Source organism: Pithys albifrons, chromosome 3, assembly GCF_047495875.1.
Source record: "Pithys albifrons albifrons isolate INPA30051 chromosome 3, PitAlb_v1, whole genome shotgun sequence".
Lineage (NCBI taxonomy): Eukaryota > Metazoa > Chordata > Aves > Passeriformes > Thamnophilidae > Pithys > Pithys albifrons.
The window spans coordinates 49661022-49684314 of NC_092460.1; the positions used below are offsets into that span (position 1 = coordinate 49661022).

Genomic DNA, 23293 nt, shown 5'->3' on the forward strand with positions numbered 1-23293 from the left:
TCCTTAGTGCATTTTCCATCATTGGTCGCCGCTTGCAATCTGAGATACGCCTATTTCCATAATGTAGGTCCAGTGCAAGTGGGGATCTCAGCTGGGCCCCCCAGGCTTACCAGAAACACAAGAGAAAGGGAGAATATTCCCCTTCTGCCCTCTGTCCATCTGTTCTTCTTCTTCTTCCCTTAGAAGAAATTGGACCCATTTTCCTTTTCACATTTTCCATCCTGTCCTCTGTAGCAGGGAAGGCATTGTCCCATCCTCAGCAAAAGTTGTGGCTGTTTGGCGTTTATGGTTTTATTTGTACTTTTTTCATTTCTCATACATATATATAAAGGTCATCTTTGTTCTTTTGTGTGTGTGTGTGTGTGTGTGTGTGTGTGTGTGTGTGTGTGTGTGTGTGTGTGCAAAACTTTAAAATTAAGCTAATAAATGAAAGGAGGGAGACTTTGGTGGGAGAAGGTCCACTGATGGAAAGGGAAGCACCAATTGCCGTCTGAATCAGACGTCGAGGCAGATGGACAAAGAGGAATATCACTCCAACGACCCCATGGGGGCAATACAGCAAATATATTAAATAAACCTGGAAGTGAAACAAAACCAGACACAGCATTAGAATGTGTAACCCTTTCCCCCTGCAACTACCCTTCTATTCCCTTTTCTCCTCTGGAAATGTTTGTGTCAAAGTGCCAGATTAGAAGTCTGGGAGGACTTTTGACCTTCTCTATTTTTTACCCTGAATTGCAGGAGTTTGCATCATTTCTATCCTGGAAACTTCAGGCTGGCCAGGAGAATCCTGGGATAATCAGAGCCCTCATTGTGCTAAATGCTAAGCGTGGGAATCCCAATCCCAAGACAATGCCTGGTGTCCCTTGTCCGCAGCTCCTGAAATGCCACACAGAAGTCTGCCATCTCCTCTACAAGGTGAGGGGGAGTAAAAGTGAAGTGAGTGGCCTGGGCTCATTCAAAGGGCTACAGCAGAGCTGGAATCACCAAGCCATGGGCCAGGGCTCTCCCTGTTAAGCTGTCACCTCTCTCTAAATTCAGCTCCCCCCAATCTGTGCTCTGACTACTCTTTCTCTCTTTTCTATACCTTCCCCTCTCATAGGGAACCAGGCTTATTCTCCTTTCCCTTGTACCAGAGAAATTCTTCTGGTGATGAGGGAATTACTCCTGTTTACACAAGTCATAGAGAGAAGAATCAGACCCTGGCCTGACAAAGTCCAGATCTCTTGCCAGAGATTCCAGTTCTCTTTTCCCCTGATATGACCTTTCTTATGCACATGGGTTTCCTGCTAGGAGAATGATGAACTGAAAGTGTTGCTGCTTTTCAGTCTTTCTGCCAATTCAACTAATGAAACAAGAGGAAAACAGATCCCCAGAGCAAAAATAATTCTCTGCTTTCAATGGAGAATCAATAGAGAAAGGAGGACAGGAGTTGCTCCACAGAAGACATGAATTACATGGACCCTGAGGTGATTTAGCTGTAGCGAGAAGTCAGGCTTGTCCTCTGCCTGTAAGGGAGGCAGAGAAAGGAGAGGGCAGGGCCTGAGAGTAAGGATAGCTGGAGTAAAGATGGCTTGATCCTTCCAACTTTGGAAAGAGCCATAAAGGCATAAATAGGACACACATGTTGGCATCAAACCTAGTCCTTCCCGCTCCTTCAACCCAGATTTTATCCTGAAGTAGCCTCACACTGAATAAATGGCCAGTGCTGTGGGAAGGGTCCAAGATGACATGTCCCAGGAGGACATCTCTCCCGACTGGAAAAGCAGCTTGCTGTTACCTGCCTTGTGCTCTCTCCCCTGCCAGCACTTCTATGCTATGAGGATTTCTTTCAGCACTTTCTTATCGTTGACATGCTTGTACTTCTTATGTTTCCTCTTCTGTGCCGGCGGCCGGCGAACTCGCTGCCTCTGTGAGACAGTGGCTGTGGTGAACGATGGTGACAAGCCTGCCAAACAGAGGGGAGAGTGTCTGTACAGCAACAGGCAGCCGCCTCATGTTGAAACATCTTTCTCCACACTGTCAACAAAGAGCTCTGCAACAAGAGGACCACAAGGCCTCTTTCTGTTCTTCTGTCCCTTGTCCTCTGTTTTCCACAGTCTCTGCCCTCTCCCTTTTCCCACCATGCCCTTTCCCTCACCTCTCACCTTCCCCTCCTTCACTTCCCTTGGTTTCAGCCCCTTTCTAGCAGGCAGATATCCTGGGAAAGGTCCTTCAACTGGTATAAACCAGCAAAGTCCCATGGGGATTGACTGGAGCTAAGTAGATTGAAACCAGTGGAGGGCTCTTCCCTCTCTCCACAGACTCTCTTCTCATGCTTCCCTCCTTTCTACTAATGCCAACATCCTTACGTCTCTGTTCCCTTGACCCTGGACGGGTGTTCCTGGGGGGCGGTCGGGACACGGCTTCACACCGACACTGTACATGGTCCTCCAAAGGCACAACAACTTTTGTGAATTTTGGCTTCCTCTGGACAAATTCAATCTTGTACACCTATTTGGAAGAGAGAAGCAAGCAAAAGATTAATACAGCTGCAGCTCCCACTCTGTAAAAATAATCAGTGTTAGTGTGCTTCAGTACTGGCTTTCTTCCCAAAGGGTCAGAAGGCAGCTTACACAGCACGGTTCAAATTCAGGGGTGTTGTGTATGGGAGCACACAGCAGCAGAGCAGACCCAGACCAGGCAAATTTGGATGTCTCTGGTTGGTTCCCCTGTTCCTACCTATTGCTGCTGCTTAAGCAGGATGACTGGCTGATCAGAGACAGAAACACAGAGCATGCAGAACATGCTAGCCTGTTTCTGACAGATGTGATGGCAGAAGATCTGGGGGCAACCAGAACTAAGTCCCACAGGAAACTACAGGAAGAGCAAAAGGAATAAAACTGAGGCCTGATGCAAGCTAATACAGCTTCACCAGCTCTGCTGAGGCCTGTCTGAATTTGTCTCAAGCTCTTTAATAACTCACAGGGCTGAAGCCCTGAGCTCTGTGTTTCATGGGAAAGGCGGTGCTCTGGAAATTCCCTCAGACTCTCCACCAGCGCTGACTCAGAGGGAAGACACATTGCTCCACATCCCTACACAGGGCACAAGCTTCCTAGGGGGTCCTCCCACTCCAGCAGTGGGCAGGCCTGACCCCACTCAGCTTATCTAGCAAGACTGCGGTCCCTGAAGTGCTCCACAAGCTATAAATATTCACTGTGCTGTGCATCTGGGATGGAATTCCTCTAAACCCACTGCACCCAGCAGCATCCCTCAGCCAGCGCTGAAGCAGCCAGGCTGTTTATCTTTCCTTGAAAGCCCACTCCACACACTTCAGACCACACGCTGCTCACTAGACAAACACTTCCAGCCAAACAATAGAGAGACCTCTGTCCTCAAAGAAACCATTTCCAGGTCACTTTTTCAGGCTGGCTTTTGACCTCTCACTTGTTTTTTTCCAGAAAAACAACTGCTCACCCCCATTTTTCCCTCGTTCGGCCTGGCTTTTCTGAGAAAGGAATTTCCTGATGCAAAGGGCTGTGTGAATACAGTCTCTCCCAGCCAACCTCTGCTGCCTGCCTGGGGGAGTCTCTTACAGCTCAGGCAGAGGATTAGTATGGGATAAGTATTATTTTTAAACAAGCTGTCTGGGAGGAAGCTGTGAGGAGATCACTGGTAGCTGTGAGGGGAGGATCAGAGCAAGAGGTTAGCCATCAGGTGTCTGCTGGCTGCTGGAGCAGGTCAGGAGGTAATTGTGGGCTGAGAAAGAAAAGCTGCTCCAGTGCGTGTCTTGGAAAGAAGCTGCAGCAGCAGTGGGGGGATGGAGACTGACACTGCAAACCCTCCTCTTTCTGCATGAGAAATAGTTCCTGTGATGAAAGCACCCCATTTCTTCTGCTCTAACACAGTAGATAAGGCTTCCTCAGGCCACAGAAAGAGCTGTGACATGGAACTGCAGCTGAGGATGGTGGCCTGTAGCTCTGCACAGTGACAGTCCCCAGATGCTGGACAGCACCAGCCCTCCCACCAGCTGGCACGGATGTGACCTGCACCAGCAGCTCAAGTGCAGCATGGCCAATGCAGAGGGTGCAAGGGCAGAGTGGGTGCAAGGCAGCTGCGTAACCCCAGCACGTGAGACCCACTGTGGGCTTGGTTTTGAGGTACTGGGATGGGGGTGATGGCAGGAGGAATGAGCAGTGGGAGATGTCTCCCTTACCTGGACATGCCGCACACGAATCTGTGTGGGGCGACACTGCACGTTGCGGTTGTTGCAACACCCAGAGCAGCGCTGCACCTCCACGCAGGGTGGCCACACCACGAAGTTGGCATTGGTGCTGTCCACCATGTTGCGGGAGATTTCAAAGACCACCTCTCGCGTCTTGCACTCTGCAAGGACAGCTGTCTCTGCTGCTGCCAGAGCATCTGTGGAGGGCCAAGAGAAGAATGGGGGGTGAAATGGGCTTCGCAGTTGTTACCAACCTGCTGCAGCCATCTCTACTGGAAGAGAAAGATCCCTCACCTGTCTCTCTCTCTCACACACACACACACACACACACACACACACACACACACACACACACACACATGTTCTTTCTCCTTCTCCCATCCCTCCAGCTCTCTCCCAGTACAGAGCCATGCCCTGTGGAGGAGGCCCCAGTACAATGATGCTCCTCACTGCAGCAGTGCAGTCCTAGGCAGGAGATGACACTTTAGAGCAAACCACAACTGGCAGGATTTAAAGCAGAGCAGCTTGCAGAGCTCCAGACTCCCTCTCCTGCCCTCCCAGGGTGTAACACCCAGCTCTTACTCGAGGCCCAGACCCTCCTTCTCATCTGTCTATACATACACACTCACTTAAAACCTCTACCCCCATATCTGTATCTCACACATGCATCTGCACCCACCCATGACTGCTCAGGTGAGTGCACCAACAATCACAAGATGCAAGACCCCCAACTCACCTAGGCTTCGTCGCTCTCGAGACAGAGCTACAGGGTTTTGACCAGGCTGAGTTGCATTCAGGTTCAGGCTCAAGCTATCCTGCTCTGCAAAGGGAAAAACATGACCTAATAGCACCAGGTACAGGTGGAGAAGATAGTAGGCACTCGTGCTCAGATCATCAGGCAAAGTGCAGGGATATGGGATAAGCCACAGCCCCAGTACATCACACTAGGTGTAAATCCATCTGCAAGGTTACAGCTGTGCTGGGGCACGGACACTCCAGCTTTCCTCTTGGGTCAGACTGGGCAGCTCAAAGCAATAAGCCTACCATGAAAGAGGGGTCCTAGTCAGGTCTGGGAGAGGAAAACTCCAGCTCAAGAATGATAAGGCCCATGTCAGGGCTTTTTGGTGTCAGAGAGGAGTAGCAGAGAGATTCAGAACAACCAGCTGAGACTAGGATACAGCAAGGAGGATCAAAGACCAGATGGCACCAGCACAGCATTTGGTGTATAACACTGAGGTGCCTTGATGGGGTGGCTTGGGACTGGGAGAGTTGGGAGGTGAGAGAGCACGGAAAGGAGGTGATGGGTGGGAGGTGGGGTGCTTGCTTTCTCTCTCCCACCACACCTCTGCTGCTCTAGGGTAGAGCAGTTTTATGATACAAGAACAGAAAAACAGAGTTAAAATTACTTTTCCTCTATACTACTCTTAGGTAAGTGGCAGGATCTGGAGGTGGTTCAGTCAGCGATGGGAGAGGAAGACCGATAGCATTGAGGCCAGCCCTGAACGGTTCCCTCCCACCCCACTGCTTTTTCCCATAGGAAGTGCTGAATAGAGAAATGCCCATAATCCCCATGGAGCACTCCAACATACAGCCCCTCCTGAGCTCTGGACAATGGCTGCGCTCGAAGATAGCTCCCACCCAGCCACAGCTCTTTCCTTCTCTGACCTGCTTTAGCAGCTGAAGGAAACTGAATGGACGTCAGCATCAAGGGAGCAATTTTCTTAAAGGGAATTTGGGGCCAGTGGAAGATCTCTGTTTATCAGATATGTGGTGGAGCAGACTTCCCTTACCTATCCTGTCCCATTTCTCTTCCTCAGCCCTGCCCGAGTGCAGCCCTGTTATAAGGGAGAGCAGAGACTTTGCTCTCTGCTCAACTCTGAAGCAGTTGCTGAAGGATTTTGGATAGGTGCACAAAGGGATCATGAGCGGTCGATGCCTACACAAGAGGTGGACACATAGGCACCCCTTAAAGCAGTTAAAGAGGTGTGGTGAAGTCTAGGCCCCATTTGTCTTGCCCTGAGGCAGATGCCCAAAAGGAGAACTGGTGGATCATGCTCTAGAACGGCCTGTAGTTCTCTTGAGGCTAGAGAAGATGCCCCGGATTACTGGCTTAGATGGACACACCTGCTTTGAAGGCAGACACAGTTAAGGGGAATGACTCCCACTCTACACACCTCTGTTGTTGGGTTTACAATAGGGTCCAAGGTCAGGAGAGCACTGTCTCAGCTCATCTGCCTCCTGGAGCTGCCTCATTCTGGCTCCTTGTGCAGTCGGTGGAAGGAAGCACGGACAGCACGGAATAGCTCCAGCAACTGTGGGATTATTTTGCTGACACTCTAAATCACAGATACTTTAATTCCACACAGGGCAAGCAAATGTCAATGCCCGTTGGTCAGTATTTAGGAGCAGATGAGAGCCATGGGGTGCAATAAGGAAACTGCTTCACAGCACCACTTTCTGTTTCCCTGACCAGCCTTTCCCATCTGGGACCTGAAGTGAAACTACTGACGCAAAGCCTCAAAGCTCTGCAGCCTTCTCCCATACCCCTGGGCTTCTTGAACCAACAAGAGAAGCCCATTTTATTTCTTAGCCATGAGGGTGGTTAATAATTACGATAGAGAGGTATCTGTTCCTTAGACACCAGGCCATGACAGACTGCACACATCTTCTCAGCCGCAACTTCCTCACCCCTCCATCCTATGCCACCTGGCACTTTATCAAATGATGGCGGACTGCCTTTTGAACACAAGTTGAGTTGATGAGAAGACAGTAACGGGGAGGGGGGGGGAAATAGCAACAAGTGTTGACTCTCCTATTGCAAACCATGTCCCTCCCTCCTCCAGGTTGTCCTTCTACACTCCAGGTCAGCACTAAAGACAGTTGCAGTGGGGGGGACCAGCCTGGGACAATCCAGCACAGCTAATTTTGGAAGTTGCCCCATTGTGTGGCTCATGGACAAGAAGGAGGGAACTGGTGAGGGCAGGGAGCGGCCCTGGCAGTGGTGGCGAGCCCTGTCGCCTCTTTCTAAGACAAACAATAGCTGAACGCAGCTGGTGCCCTCCCCCTCGCTTTTCCCCCCTGCCCCTCCAGGGCCGTTTTGAAAGGCAGCGGGAATGCTTTTGAGACTGCGCCAGTGGTTGGACTGGCATAGGAAACAAAAGCAGGAAATTCTGTTCCCCCGTAGATAGTGTCTCGGCAAGGATTACAAAGCTCCAAACAGACAAAACACGAGAGAGAAGGCGAGCTGGGGGGGCTGGGGGACGACGGGCGGGAGCAGAGTTAGAATAGAAAGGAATTTGCTCTGAAGAGACCGTTTATAAATAAATTCCTGGGCCAGCCCAGCCGCCGTGGCGCGTGCTCCAGTTCCCACACGTGCCGACCCCTCCAGCCTTGTTGCTCCTGCTGCTCATTGCCCTCAGCCCTGGCCAAGTGACCCCAAGGCACTGCAGCCCCTGAGGCTCTTATCTACAGGCGAGAGGTGAAGCGATGCTAGCCTGACTTCGCCCCTGTTCTGTATTTCACCCTGGACACGTGCTCTGGCACCCTCACCATAATTAGAGCTTCTGGGAGCAGGCTTTTGTGGATGCTAAACTTGAAAACCCACTCAGCCCCTTCCTTCTCTGTCATCCTCTTTCCACCTCCCATTTTGCCACCTCCTAAACCAATCCTTGCTCAATTTAAACCTTCCTGAGTGAAAAGTGCTGACCTCAGTTCCTTACACTCACTTTGCCCATCTCCTATCATTTTTGGAAGTCAGTGACCCTGATTAGACCAGACAATTAGGAGGAGATCTATAAAGGCAACTGCTTGCCTTTAACTTGCACAAGTTTCAAGGGGACTAGGTGTGTAAATAGCCAGGTCTTGGCTCCTGAATGGTTCCCATATTTATAGTGAGGTCTGTTGACAGAAAACAGAATATTCCCTCCCAACCCCCCAAAGACTTCAGGAAAAGTAGAGGAGTGTTTGGTGAAGAGGAGATTTACCTACGGAGTCTATCTGCAGGGCGTGCTGGAGGTCACTGATGGAGCGCACTGAGCTGCCACCCAAAATCTCATAAATGTCTTCAGGTATGGGGTCCCCCTGCCAGAGGTAAAAAAAAGAAAGGGAAAAACAAGCATTAGAGAGATGATTTGCAAATACTGACTCTGTCATGAAGGGGGGGTCGGGGGGAGGTACAAGCTTGGAGGAGGCATGACAGAATCAGCGAAATGCAAACACATGCATTGTCTTGCATTGAGTTTTAAACCTCGAGGGCTTTGTGCCTTATGAAGGCACGAGACTGAAACCTAAACCAAAGCAAGAGAGCCCCACTTTCTCCCTCTCACAAAGCTGTCAGGAGACTAAAAAAGCCAAAAAATACCCATGCTGTGCAGCAGAGCCCTGAACACTATGCAAGCAGCCAGCAAGGCTTCCTTCTCTGGTGCTGTATGACTTCTCCAGGTGGCTTCTCATTCCTGCTGCCTGCAGTAAAGGCGTTTTAACAGACTTCCCTTACATTATCAGATAAAACTTTCCCAATATTTCCCTCTGTTATGAAACTCCCTCACGGGCTTTGTCAGTTATCGCGTGTATGTGCGTGTGCGTGCGCGTGTGTTTTCAAACCACAAAGGCCCAATAATATACATCATTTGCATACACTTTTTAAAAGAAAAAAAAAAGGTGGGGTTGGAGTGGAAGATTGACCTTCACAGCTGACGCTGCTCCGGCATAAGCCCTCAGTGAAACCACAAATGCTGCAGGGAGGTGACAGGCTAAGGAGCTGATTTGGGCAAGAAACATATGGGAATTTGGATGTCACTGCACACCAGCACCAACAAACCTTGAGTAAGCAGGTTTAGCAACATCAGAAGATGGGCCAAATTCAGAGTTTGTGCAGGCAGGTGCAATACCATTAGGTCTTGGGAATTTTACTCAGAGTGGGCCCAGTGACAGCACTTAACAAGACTACAAAGGAGCGGTGTGGGAAAGCAAGTGCTGATTAAAACATACTTCCAAAAGACTAGAAAAAGAGACGAAGGGAAGTACTGGCCAAAGTGTTTGCTTAGCTTCCAGCTCTCTTCATTCAGGGCTACTCAAGCGGAAAAGTTGCTCTTTCAGCTGGGTGCTGGATGGTGTCTGAGCCACAGCCCTACACATGCCCCTGTAACTGAGAGAAGTTGGCCCGTGTGCTTGTGAAACACAGAGATTTTCCTGTGGGTTTTTATGGACAGTTGGTGGCGTGTGTGTGGTCTTTCTACTGAACAGCTATTCCCTCCCTGCCTGCATCCAGTGCAGAACATTTCCCTTCCGATTGGAGCTGAGAAAAACTGACAGGGAGGTGGTTAAATGTTGGCTTTAAACCCTTGAGGTCTTTAGCCCAAACCTGCAGCCATTTTTGCATGACTGCTTGAGCCTGGCACTCTCCCACATGTGCGGGTCCCTTGGACACCTACCATTCACTTCTGTAGCAGAGCAGCAGGACTGCTCCCTCATCAGCCCTGTCAGACCACCTTCTAATACTGTAACTTACAGCAGGGCATGGTGCCTGCTGCAGCCCAAGTCATGGGGCAGAAACCTCCTGGGAGAGTGGCAGAGCAGACAGCACTAGTATCCTAAACCTCCGCAGCCAGATCCCCCAGAAAGCTTGAGTCAGATTGATCCTCCCTGCCCCGGTCCGTCCCTGTCACTGTCACATCTCACCACAGATCTGGCTGTCCGCCTGCAGCCAAAAGCAGATTTTGCATCCCCAGGCATTACTTCTTTAGTCTCTGAGGGAGAGGGAAGCGGCATCAGTGATGAATGCACAGCGAGAGAGAGACTTGTATAATTCAGGGATCACTGAGTATCTGTGAAATGAAGATGCCTTCTGACAACTCCTGCTGTGTGAGGAAGAGAGGGACCAACAGCCCAGCACCAGAGAGGTTCTGCACCACTTCCCTGCCTTTTACCACACACATTTACTGGAAAACAGATCATTTGCAATTCCCAGTACTTTCAGTCAGAGGTCAGTGCTGGGTGGTAAAATTGCAGGCTTTTAATGTTTGCACCTGTCAGCCAAATGCATTTGTGTACAAATGCTGCTCTGCACGGATGCCCCTGGTCCTTCCTGACACTTAATATGTGTAGGAAATGGAACTTTAAACTCTGGCACTTGCTGGGGGAGAGCGTGGGCAGGTGTTACGAGACTCGAGACTTGGTGACTTAGGAAGTGAGATGGGAGGTGTCACCTTGCTATCTGAGCAGGGGAACAGATATGAATCAGGGATTGTAAATGTAGGCTCTCAGGATTTCTGGGGACTGCCTATGGGAATAAGCTCCACTCCCTGCTCACAGTTGCAGTTTTAGATGCCAATTTTTTCTTGTTGCAGATACTACCAGCATGGCTATGGTGTAACACCATCCCACATGACTCATAGTCCTGTCCTCCTCCCCAATTTTTGTGAGGCAACTCTGCCAGTGACAACTGCAAGCCTGTGAAACTCCTTACTGTACCCTTGTATTGCAGAACCAAGTCCAAAGGTGCCCTAAGAGCAGCTACATAACCTGAGCTGCACATCTTGTCCTTATTCCCTTTGGGGTCTGTCACTGGAAACAGCTACCACTCTGGCCCCCAGCCCTGTGCCTGGGAGGCTCTGACACTGGGGCATCGCACACACCCAGGCTGAGGGCACTTGTGGGGATGGGACACAGGGAAGCAAAGGTCCATCAGCCACTACCATCTGATCCCATGGGGTCAGAAGGTGCAGGAGCATTGCAAGAGGTGGGACTCCCAACAGACCAGCCCAAGAAGCTGGTGTTTTTCCTGCTTAGCAGCTCCTCTGGAGTTATTTGTCTAATACAGGTTAACAATCTCCTTTTTTAACTGTGCGGCAGATCAAAGAAGACTTTTGTCTCAATGGACTCTTGGCTGGCTGTCAAGAGCCCCAAGGCCTGGCCTTGTATTCCTGCGAGGCCCTGAATTCTTAGAAGAAAGCAAGTTTGTTCTTCCCTCCCTCCCTCTGCCCACTAGTTCCTGACTTTCCCTTGAGCTGCAGGGGCACCCCCTAATCTGCCAATCCCTTGGCAGAGACATCCAACTCCCCTTCTTGAGCTGGGTGCTAGTGCTTGAAGGGCAAGCACCACAGCACACCTGACAGAAGCCAACAGAGCACCTGGCAGGGGCCCTGCCTGCCTGGCAGCTGCCCTTTGCTGAGGCTGTGACGCCAGGGCCTCTTGACACATCAGTTTTGACTCCCTCCTCCCAGATGTCCAGCAGTGCTATTTTGCCACTGCAAACCAATACAGACGCAGCAATGCCTTGCAAACAAGACATTCCCCTGTCCCTGCTCCCCATACATGCACTCCCCCAAAACCTGCCTCCTCCCTAACCTCACAACCTCTTGCTCTGGAGTTTTCTGACAATATATGATTTTGAGCACCAGGAATGCTAAAAGGTCCCCTTGCCTTCAGCTGCTGCCAGTGTGGTGCAGGAAATATGTAGGACTGTGCTCCGATCCTCCCTCTGGCAAGGGTTTCAGAGTCTTGCCTGAGGGTGTGTCTCTTGGTAGCACAGCAGGTACAGAGGAGGAGGGAGCAAAGATTGTGCAACCAGCAGGGAAGCAGACCCTCAGGGCTCAAAGAAAACAAACAAGGATACTCCCAAGGTGAAGACTCCTCCAGTTCCCTTTTCTGTGCTGGTGTCTACACACACCCACGTGTGACTGCACACGGAAGGACAGAAGGATAGCAGCAGTACCAGTTTGGGAATGGTAGGGAATCACCCAGCTATCCTCTGCTCTGCGCAGGTGAGGAGAACTTTCTGAGCACCTCCACACTGACTATGGCAAGGAATCTTGACAGCAGGGTCTTGAATGATCAGCTAGGCAAAAAACCCCAAACAAATAGCATATTTTGATTCCCTCTGAAACTGATGCAAGGACCCTGAGGGGAGACTCCACTGCATTCCTTGGCAGAGAGCAAGACCAGCAGCACCTGCCACCAGCTCTCCTCTGGCACAGGGCTTCCACCCTTCCCACACCACTCTCGTTACAGGGAGACCTGACATCTGCCTGCCAGAGGACCCCACAGCAGGCACAACCTTCATTGCATCAGACCCTTCTGTGTAGGTTGGTGGTTTATGTTTTCCTCCCTTAAAATAATCAAACAATGTTTGATCTAGCCCACGTTCCTAAAATACAAACAGACTTAAACACTCTTTTCCCAGTAACAGGGGGGCTCCACTGCTCCTCCACACTCCCCTCACATCTCCCCTGGAAGGGCTGGAGCTATTTCCACCCCCGGGGCTGGTTGTGTACCGGCAGCACTGGAACCACCACAGGAACCCTGTCATTCTCTCCTGCTGCTTCTCATCAGCTGACGGTGAGAGGGAGGCAGGGTGACTTGCCTGGCTCCTTCCACAGGCTCACCCCAGACGTGTCATCCATCCCAGCTTCCACCGCTTTGTCCTTGTCACTGCCTCATGCTAGGAAGACTAGGGAAGAATGCCGGAGCCTTGCGGCAGGAAGATGCAATGGGGAGCTGGGCCGAGGTTATAAGCAAGCGCCCAGCCGCACCTCATTCCTTGGGAATTCCAGAAAGCCCTGCCAGTGGGGCTTCACCCCAGCACAACCACAATGGGTTCAGCCCATCTCTGTAAATGTTGCAAGGCAACTATTATAGCCTGCAGGGCAAATGCAAATCAGCTTAGCATCCTTGCTTCCCAACTGGCAAATACCTTCCCGCTGAGGCTTGTACTCCCTTTGGCTGGAAGAGTTCCAGGGCCCTCCAGCTCCAGGTGGGTGCGATCGAAGAGGGAGAGGGACTCAGGAAGCTCCATCTCTTCTCTCAGGCCTCTGCTGAATTGGGGAGCTACTGCTCCTGGTGCACTTTCTCTGGCAGGGCTGGGAGGAGCTGCAAGCCCCATTCAGAGGACAACTATGCTTCAGCAGCCTGGTAGGAGCTGTGCTGTGTGTGCTTGGTGCAAAGGGTGCAATACACTGCCATCAAAGTAGATGTGGGGACTGACTGCAGGTAGAAGCATCTATCCAAGCAGAAATGTTCTTGGTTCTCCAGTAATACATGACAAATACAAATCCTCCTATGAAACCTAGCGCCAGAATTCCCAAACTCTAACCCTACTAGGCTGTCATAGAGCTGTACAATATTTCAGTATGGTTACAGCACTGAATAATAGCCCCCTGGGAACAGACACTTCCACCTTCACCCTTCTCCAGCGCCAACCATAGCTGATGTTTCATGCTGCATGGGAAGAACACATCTGAGCCATCCACAGAGGAAATACCATCCTCTGCCCAAAACAAACATAACCACTGGGCAGCCCACAGCTCTAACTGCTTCCTTTTGTGGCTTGGGCAAAGGCAAAATGGGCCCATAGGGAGGTTACGTGATGCTTTGCACCCAGCCTCTTCCTTGTCACCCCACAAGGGGTGCACCCACTCACCCCGCTCAAAAAGAAGGAAGGTGAAAACAGAAATCATGAAATGGGAGGAAGGTTTTGGTGGAAGGCTATTTCTTGCCCCTGACAACCAAGTTGCAGATCCAACCCCCTGTTTTGTCACCTTCGGTAGAGCTGAAGTGGGAACCGAGCACTGTGTAGGAATGTTAGGGGCTTTCTGATTCCCTCAATCTGCATGTGATCAGAGAATAAAACGTGGCAGCAGAGGTCAAAGGATTTGGGAATCCTTTTCCTCAACCATGGCTTGGGATGAGGCTTCAATTTCCACACAGGGAAACTGAAAAGGGCTGGGGTGTTCATTCAAATCCAGCACCTGTCCCTCACCCTCTGCCCGGCTTTCTTCTGATCAGAGCATTCAGGGTTGCAAGACAAAATGCTTGTGTGACCATGGCCCCAGCTGGGCACACACCTTGCTGAATAACCATGCAGCCCAATGTTGGTGTCTCTAGCCACTCTGTCCCCTTCCCTGTCCCTTCCAAATCCCCACACCCTTTCTCCATCAGCCCCCCTGGTGATGGCAGGGTGGGTTTCACACTGCATGTTACTCTAGAGGTGGCAAATGGACCTCTGTCCCCATTGCACGCACCCTGCAGGGATGCCAAAAACACTACAAGGGGGAAAGGCTCGACAGAGCCAGCACCCGCCCCCCGGGGTGACAGCCCTGGGCGAGGCAGGGCAGGAAGGTCTCCAGCAGCAGCCCACATTAATGAAGGCCTGCTTCAGCCTGGTCTCCCCTATCCCTGCAGCCGGGGGCAGACACGGGGGTGAACGTATTCCCAGGCGAAGCGCCGCCCGCGGGCCCGTCCCGAGGGCAGCGCCCGCTCCAGAGGGCTATCCCCGCTCCAGAGGGGTGCCCGCTCCAGCGGTCGCTGCCCGCCATTGGCGCGCCCGCGCCCCACCGCAGTCCTTCCCTGGGAGAGGGGCAGGGGAGCGCCGCCTGCCCAGGCTCCTCGGCCCCGCCGCGCCGCTCCCGCCCGGCACCTGCGGGGCGGCAACGGCGCCGCCGGCTCTCCCCCCGATCCCGGGGCTGGCAGCTCGGCAGCACCGCCCGCTGCCAGCGGCGGAAACTCACCTCCATGCGGGCCAGGGGCAGGGAGAGGATGAACGCGAAGACCACGCCGAAATTCATCCCGACTCCAGGCCCCGCCGGCTGCAGGCACATGGACGGCGAGCCCCAGGAGGGAAGCGCTTCCCGCAGACAGCCCCGCGGCCGCCCGGCCTCACGCATCGAGGGTGCCGCGCGTTCCCATGTCCCGTCCGAGCTGGGCTGCGGTGGGAGAGTCGCGGGAAGCCCTTGGAAGAGGATGTGGAGGTGGTGGTGGTTAGAGGAGACAGAAGTAGTTCTCGATGCCTCGCCTGCCTCTGCGCTATCTCATAAACCCGGTGGGAAAAAAATGCAGTCCCTCGGAATTATACACATCCAGAGTCTGCGTCCCCCTCGCTGCAAGGGATGCTTCAGTGGTGCCTTCGGCTAGGTGGTCCACATGCTATTCTTCGTCTTGGTTTTCTTCCTTTTTAAAAAAAATATATATATGTAAAAGCATTTACATGCAGGTAACAATGTCTCAGTGTTCTCAAAGAAAGATGATAATAACAGAATAATAACAAAAACAAAAACTTTTCCGAAGTTTGGTGCGAAATCCAATAAATGGAATCTTCCTTAAGGTGTCCTTTTCTTAAAATGCTGCTTTCCTTCCTTTTGCCCTCTTGCTTCTTAGCAAAAAGTTCCTAGTGTACATTGAATTCTTTCGCCTTACGTTAGATTCTGGCTCGGGTTCCTTCTCGTTCCAAGTGTTGGCAGTTTGCTTGGACGGGAGGTTTGCTTTGGGTTTGGAGACAGGTGAGAGCAAATGTTTTCTCTCTGGGTTGCGTGCGTGCGTGTGTGTGTGTGTGCGTGCACTGAGCCTTGACAAGCCTCAGAGCAGAGCTGCTGATTCTGCCTCTCGACCTCTGTTGCAACAAGAAGGGAAACCAAAAAAATGCAGAAAAGGTAAAATTGCAGGAGAGGCGAGTGAGCCGACGGGGCTTTATTTCAGTCTGCGAGCTGCAAGAGAGACTAAACTGGCACTCGGGGCTGCTCCTTTTATGAAGGAGAGGAGGAGATGGGTGGAGCATAACTTGCCACCCTCCTCTTGCTGGGTATCAAGCGAAAAATCTAGTGAGGGAGTAGCAGTCCATCGCTGACAAATAAAAAGTGTGTTAATTTAAATGATAAATTAATTAAAAATGACTAATGCTGCAGTAACCTGTATAATGTGGCTTTAATATCGCGTGAGGAATGGGGACAGAAATTCCTGCCTCCTCGGCAAGAGATAAGAAGAGAGGAGTTCCCGGCACGGTAGTTTGTTATTTTTTTTGGCCCCAGGTTCTTGCTGTTTCAGTCTGGAGCCCATTTCTCTGAGCTCCACTTGCTGTCTTCCCTGCCCTGCTACAGCACTAGCTCCAGGGAGAGAGACGGCTTTAATATCTTACATCTCTTTGTGTGCAGGGGGAAAAAAGAAGCCACAGAAATTTACACGTTCCTATAAGACAATCTGGTGTTGCTCGTGGCACCCGGAGGTATTTTGCTGCATGATTATCTCCACGATGTAATAAACATCTGAAGGGAAATTAAGCAAGCAGATATTTGCTGTGGGGGGAGAGGGATGGGGAGGGGAAGGCTGCTAACAGGTGAGTTCAAGAAAGAGTCATATCCTATTGAAAAAACACCCATACACACGCCCTCTCATGTGCATACAAGTGATCTCCTGGCACAGTTACACACTCACAAAACACACTTCAGGCATGACCAGGAGGGGTTTCTGCACCATCTTTGTGCAGGCTCGTATCCACCGATACATTCCTGCACTGTCATGCACCGCAGGCACTCGGCAGGCGTTCACTCTGAATCCCAAGCATCTCCTCTGCTTTTTCTATGCTACGCACACACTTCTATTCGAGCCACTCGCATGCACAGCTACGTGCAAATTTTGTCTCATTCACACATCCCTGGGCATCCATGTGTTCTCCTTCACTCTCCCCCTCTCTCTTCCCTTCTCACATACATACACCCACTGGCATACCAGTGGCCTCATCTCACAGCATCACACATGGTCCCTTAGACTGTCTAGGTGCCTGCAAGTCTCATGCAGCCAAACCCTCTCTAAAACACATGCTCTCACACCAGCAGCCACATATGCACCATCCAAAGTGTCCGGGTACAAGGAGCAGCTACCAGAACTGAGCAGCAGGCAGCTTACCAAATACTCCTCTATAGCAGGCATTCTGACAACACCTCCCAGGCTGGCTAGCTACACCTCCGAACCTGACTTGGTCTCATGGATGTGGGTGTTGGTCAGGAAGAACAGGAACACAAGGAGGACTGGGGGTCCTCCATAGCTTTCTTAAAATAGCCTAGCTCTTCTAATCCTCCCATCACAGAGACAGGTAACTCAGACACAAAATGAAAGGTCCTTCAGTAGTGCAGTGTGTCAAGGTGCTCTTAGGTCACAAGGGACCACCTCCCTTTGCCCTAACCCAGAAGAACAGTGGTAGGCTTCCCCACAGGTAGGGCGTTGGTCAGAGCCATGTCAGCTCCAGAGCCCAGGCCATCTGAAGTCATGAGTCCAGAGATAAAGACTGTCCTGGCAGTCCCTCAAACCAAGTCAAAAGTGACTTGATCCCAATTTTGGAGCTCAAGGGCGAGGAAGTGGAAATGCAAGGCATACCTTTGTTCATTTCTACTGCCGGAGACCTTAAGAAGTCTTTATCTTAGATGCTCCAGCCCTGTTAGCCCTGTCCCACTCCAAATTCCTCAGGACACTCTAAGAATTCCCCTCATTCTCCATTCTGTCCCGCCAGCAAGAGTACCAGCCATTTCAGGTGATGATAATTTGTCTCTAACCCCCAGCAGGGTGGAGTTGCTACCCTAATGTCTACCTGGGTGCTGAAACTCCTTCTGAAATCTGTAGGAGACTTCAAAAAAAGGTTTTAAAAGGGCCTGGGTCTATCTCACATCACTCCAGATGGCACCAGCCAAAGAAATGCTGTAGCTTTGAGCTCCCTGGTGTTCTGCAGCAGGGGAAGCTGAGGATTTGAGATAGCCAAACCAACTTCTGGAAGTCCTTCTATCTGGGGAGAGGGAGCTAGGGGCAACTAGGTCCCAAATGTCCATGACACCATTGTGTGTTTAAGGTTCAGTGGAGGCTAAGGTGTGTTTTGAGGGTCTCTGCCCTCAAACAAGCTGGTGTGGCTCCACCACCTTCATGCCACCTGGTTCAAGTTGTGTAGGGGCTCCCCCATGCTGTAGTGCCTGCCTGGCCAGGACAGAACAGCCTGCGTGTGGGAGGACTGATCAAACTCCTCGGCAGGGAGAGATATTGCTGCCTGAGAGAAGAAGGACTCAGCAGAAGGCTGTCAGGGACTGCTGCTCAGTAGCAACAAGAGCTGCTGCAGGGCCTGATTTTGGGGGGGAATATGTGTGGTGTGAGGTTGTTTTTTTCTGAATATCCGGCTACATTACATGCTAACTGGAATAGAAATAGAGTTATTTATTTTCATGTGGATGATACCAGGCAGTTTTTAGAAACTCAACATCAGAAACAAAAAGCTTATCCCTGCTGAACCTCCAGACAGCAAGGAAGAGGATGTTTGGAATTTGACTAATAATCTACCTATGACCCTGCCTGGAAATAGAGCAATGTGATATTCTAGCCGCTCAGGCTTCAGTTGCTTTTCCTTACTCTCTCTGTTTTTAAGACAGCGACAAATTTTTCCCTTGTGAGGTCTTTAGACTCACTTAAGGCTGGGCCAGTCTCACTGGCATAGAGTTCAATAGGGGTGCATGCCCTTAAAACTGCTGTGCCTTAAGCCAGGCAGGTGTTCCTTTGATTCTCCTACTTCTGTGAAATAAGCTCGACATTTGTCCCACAAGCTCCTAAAATTAATGGGGATTACTGGATCTTCCCCTCACCTGGCCTGTGGAAGGGGACTGGAGGACTGCAGGGCTATTGGTGTCCCAGATGTCACAGGATGAGAGTTTGAAACCACCATTGCATATATTTGGAAGATATTTCAAGGCTACATGAAACAGCTGGACCATAAAAATGTCCTGTTAGAGCATCACAAACTGACAATGGCTGGTGACAACTGTGCTAGCTGGTAACGGCCCCGCAGGCAAACCACAGCAGAAACAGATTTCCTAAGAGCCTGTAGCAGGGTTTCTTATTCAAACACCTTCAACACCACTAGAGCTCTCAAACCTGTGAACAGCTGAACTCATCTCCGTGGTTATTTTCTTATCATTAGGGAGGAGAGCAACACTTTCCAGGGGGACAATAGGCAGTTCCTTGCTGCAAGGCTGCTCTTCCCTCATCTTGTGGAAAAAATGATCTACTAGCCACCATCCACAGAGGTATGATGTGAGGGGTGATAACTTGTTTTTTTAATTTATTTATTACATTTTTTTTTAGAAAGGGAGAGAGTTGTGAAACAACAGGAAATAAAACAGGGCTTACAATGGAAAGCAAGACTCAGTCTGAACAGCTGAGATGTCTCAGCCTCTCCATGATGAGTCCTATTTTGAAAAACAATCAATGGAAAGAAATTAGGAGGTGTTGAAAGCCGACCTATAGTCAGCCCGCCCACTCAAGGTATCTAACTTAGGTGCTGCTCCCGGTCCGGTCTTTGAGTTCAGGAGAATGATGAGCAATCCCTACGCCTACACCGTGGGGCTGCAGCAGCCATCAATGGAGAGGAGCAGAGCAGCTGTGACGCTGAAATGAAGGACCTGGAGTAAGTTTTACGCGTAGTTTTCACGAGGAGACCTGTTCTGTGGGTGCATTGGTTTTACACTGCACAGCCAGGCTGTGTGAGGTTTATCCTGAGCTGCGTGATCGGAACAGAGTTGTCCTATGAAGTTTACACCGTGGTTTACACCATTTGCCCCAGAGGCTGCCAACGTGGGAGCTGCCCTGACTTTCTAATCACTGAATTCAGTCTAATGAAGGAAAAAGAAGGAAAGGAGAAGACAGAACAGAGGAAGGAGACAGACACAAGCAGGGAGCCTGGTGTTTGGTGCCAGAGAAAGGGAGAGCCTCAGAGTACCCAGGTCTTGCATAATTTGCCTTCCCACCCCTGGAAGAGAAAATGCTTTCCAAGGATGAGTAAAATCCTGACAGAGCCGGCAGAGAAATGGAAGGTGTCACCTGGTGAGCAGGAGTTTGATGGGAACCACCCCCCTCTGCCTGTTTCTCCCTGTCAGAGGGATTCCTCTAGCCCCTCACCACCTCCTTCATCTCACCCATTTCTGGCAGAAACGTGGCAGAGAGGAGAGGAGGGGGAAGGAGGACGACCACACAGACTCATGCAGAGGGCAGGGCACAGTCCCTGACAAAGGCGGACAGGGAGAAGGCTTGTGCCTTGCTACCCCACACTTTGAGGTGAAGGAGAAGGCAAAGGAATTTCACATCTCTGTGGATGTGCAGCTCGAGCAGGATTCAGAGAGAGAAGGCAAAGCTGGGGGCACTGATTTCCCAGCACTTTCCTGTGTGCATACATGTTCCTACATCAAGTGGGGAGGAGGGGATGCAGCCTTCCCTGATTGTACTACCATATATTTCTCCCCCTCCCCAACCCCCAAGTTTAGGGTAGAAGGGAACAATTTCCTTACACTGGCAACCATCCATTATGTCTATGGATCTGCTCCCCACCCCATTCCCCCTCTCTTTCCTGTTTTGATGAAAGGAAAAAATGTTCTGCTTTCCTTCTTTATTTTTCCAGACTGGTGAATAGCACTCGAAAGGAATTTCTCTCCCTCCCCCCTTCCCCTTTCCCAGTATAATAAATATATATGTATGTGTGTGTGAATACACCACACATCGCAGGTCATCTGTTGTTTTTCAAAAGGTTTATACTATTTTTGTTTCCAAATTGATTAGGTGGGCAGCAGTCCCCCTTTCCATTGACACCACCCCAAACACTGCTTCCCCTGCCCTCGCCCTCTGCCACTCACCATCTCCCCATCCTCTGCCCCTGGGTCTGCAGCGAGTGGCGGTGGCAGTGGCAGCAGTGAGAAGGAAGCTTGCTGAGCTGAAATAAAAATAGCCCCAGCAGTTACTCAGCTCAGAACGTAACATGACTCATGATGTGAAATGAAGATGAGGGTCGAAAATCAAAAGCAAGCAGCTCTCCCCTCCACACTCCTCACCACCTGCTATTGCTGCTCACGTCACAGAGGAAAACCCACTCTAAAAGCTCCTCACTGGGGGTCAGAGCTTCGGCCATGGTGGAAAGCCCCATGTGCTCTCCAACTGTGAAGACCTTTCCACCTGCAAAGACCTTTCGTACCTGTGAGAGCTGGTCCTCCTGCCTGCACCCATCTGGTTGTGCTGACACTGGATTTGATTTGATGCTGCTGCACCGAGTTCTCAGCTCATTTACCTCCCGTAAGCTGTGGGCCTTGAGCAGAACTGACATCCCATCAACACAGTGGCACAAAATACTCTGTGGCACCCTTGTACCAGCAGGTGGTTCACAACAGCACAAATGCAGACAGGCACTCTGGCTTGCCTGCACCTGCCGTGGCTGAGCCTGTGACTTGGGGAGATGTGGCTCATGCCCACCCATAGCCCACCCTGTGCCCCATCCCCATCACTAGGCAGGGTGCCCCCCATGTGGTGTGGAGGACACCCTGCTCCCCAGGGTGTGTGGGAGAGCAGCATGCCTGACATGGCAGGAGGCAGGCTGCCGCTATCTGCTGGCCTGTGTAAAAAGGGAGGGAGTTTAAAAATAGACTTTGAGCTGCAATGCCGGAAAGGCAGTGAGACGTATAGAGCGGGTGTGTATTTATCTTACACGCCCTGTGCCTGACACCCTGCTGGCATGGGGACGTGCCCCAAAGCAAAGGCACCGCTCGCTGGTCGTGGGCGCTCGCTGAGGGGCCTTGTGCCCCTCCTTACACTGCCTTGCCTGTGAATGGCATTGGGTGTGCAGGGTTGAGGGGAGCCCTGAGATCTGCCTCACAGGTACCAGGACTGCTCAGAGGTACCCCATTCCCACCACCCCATCCAAAGACCATTTGGAACTGTAGGACACACACCTCTCACCCATGCCAAACCAACACCATCTGTGGCTCCTTCACCCCCTGTATACCCAGACTAAGTGGCATCTTTCAGGACAAAGCCTTTCAATGGATCCCCTGCCCTCTGCCCTCTCCTGAACAATGAGAAATCAAGGAATATTGTCCAAGCTGAATAAAAAGATCTAAATTTAGAGTGTCTGATGTGTTCTTGGTTTCCTGCCATAACTCCCCTCCTCCTCCCCGGCCTCCCTCTTCATTGCTTGCTTAGCCTCGTGCACAGAAAGATTTCTGATGGGGTGACATCACCACCAAGACCCTGTCTCCCCAGTGATGAGACAGGGGAATTCCAAGTTTGACTCTAGACTCTGTTTTTGTAGGGCAGGGAGGAGGAGAGCACACCATTTTTAAACTCACCAGCTTAGATGTGCAGAAAAGGGAGGGAAACCTAAGATCAGGAGAGAGAAAACTTTCTCTCCCACTTCAGCCTCCTCATGTCCTGACCCTGACATGCCCCAGATGCTCTCCGTATGTTTCCATCTGCTCATGGCATTCCTCCTACAGCTCTGCCATGGCAAGTCATTGGAGCAGCACTGCCCCTGTGCTGTTCCAGCCTAGAAGCTCTGGCCTGCAGGACCCTCACTGCCCCTACACTTTCCCCAAGCAGGTCTGACCAGAAGCAAGAAGCTCAGAAAGAACAAAAAGAGGCAGAAAAATGTGTAACATAATTGAAAAAAAAGCCAAGAGGGAAGGGATAGGAGGGGTATTATCCAGCAATGTACTCCCAGTGTTTAAACAAGGGTCTCCCTTGGGTTCATGCCTGATCAGTCTGGGTGTCAGGGGAATCTATTCATTTGTTTTCCTCTTTAAACATAAAGGCTTTCCCATAACCACAGTGAGGAGGGAGCCAACACCTCTTGATGAACAGACATGTCTTAAGTACACGCACAGGAAGCCTTTCTGCCTTGCTCCTGGAGAGGAAAAAAGCCTAGACTGTGCATATTGACCACATTGCTCAGTGTCATTGGAAAAGGGAGCATGGGCTAGCAGCATTTTCTGCACAAGAATGGACACAAGGTGCTAACTGAAGCATGCCAAAATATCTGTGGGGCGTCTGGAGGTGCAGAGGTCCTGTTCAATAGTGGAATGCAGGCAGGTGAGCTGGGGGACTGACTCAAAAACAAGGGAAACTTCCCAACCTCCTTCAGCTTCGAACAGTGTCTCCCTCCAGCCTCCTGTGACCCTCCCCAGCTTGGTCGCTGAGTTGATGAGCAGGTGGAACTGGCCTTTTAGGCAAGCTGGGCTCCCCACTCTTTGCTCTCTTTCTCTGGCTGCATAATCTGTCTGGGAGGATTATGAGTCTTTTTTATTGCTAATATTATTAATTTCCCTTTTGCCAAAAGTTTGGGGACAGGCTCTTCAGAATGACAGCACACCAAGCGTGTCAGACCCATTGGTGAGACAAGAAAGGGAAAGGAGCAGCACTAGGTGCTCAGAGGGAGTGGGAGAGTGGCTACAGCCACAGTCAACATAGTATGAGCTGGCAGAGAAGCCAAGCAGGGCTACACCAGTTGGGGCAGAGGTGAATGCCCTCCTTCCT

General features: G+C 51.0%; 1 protein-coding gene across 3 annotated transcripts; it reads right to left on the minus strand.

Annotated features, from left to right (window-relative positions):
- Positions 1-365: 365 nt before the first annotated feature.
- PDGFB (platelet derived growth factor subunit B) lies at positions 366-20705 on the minus strand. Of its 3 annotated transcripts, XM_071549875.1 has the most exons (8): positions 20629-20705; positions 14710-15148; positions 8188-8284; positions 4941-5024; positions 4196-4401; positions 2352-2493; positions 1781-1948; positions 366-577 (listed from the first exon to the last, which is right to left on the minus strand). In XM_071549875.1, exons 2-7 carry the CDS (start codon positions 14863-14865, stop codon positions 1812-1814), a joined length of 822 nt encoding a protein of 273 aa, XP_071405976.1. In that variant the 5' UTR covers positions 14866-15148; positions 20629-20705; the 3' UTR covers positions 366-577; positions 1781-1811. The 3 variants fall into 3 exon arrangements, with proteins under 3 accessions (XP_071405976.1, XP_071405977.1, XP_071405975.1); XM_071549876.1 differs by lacking the exon at positions 20629-20705 and having other exon boundaries at positions 1785-1948; positions 14710-15676; XM_071549874.1 differs by lacking the exon at positions 20629-20705 and having other exon boundaries at positions 14710-15676.
- Positions 20706-23293: the final 2588 nt, after the last annotated feature.

Coding starts and splice junctions, on each gene's coding strand:
- PDGFB (XM_071549875.1), bottom strand. CDS start 14,865: ATGCGTGAGGCCGGGCGGCCGCGGGGCTGTCTGCGGGAAGCGCTTCCC. Junction 4,402..4,940: donor TCGAGAGCGACGAAGCCTAG/GTGAGTTGGGGG, acceptor GGCCCTCCACAG/ATGCTCTGGCAGCAGCAGAG. Junction 1,949..2,351: donor AGGGTCAAGGGAACAGAGAC/GTAAGGATGTTG, acceptor TCTGTTTGGCAG/GCTTGTCACCATCGTTCACC.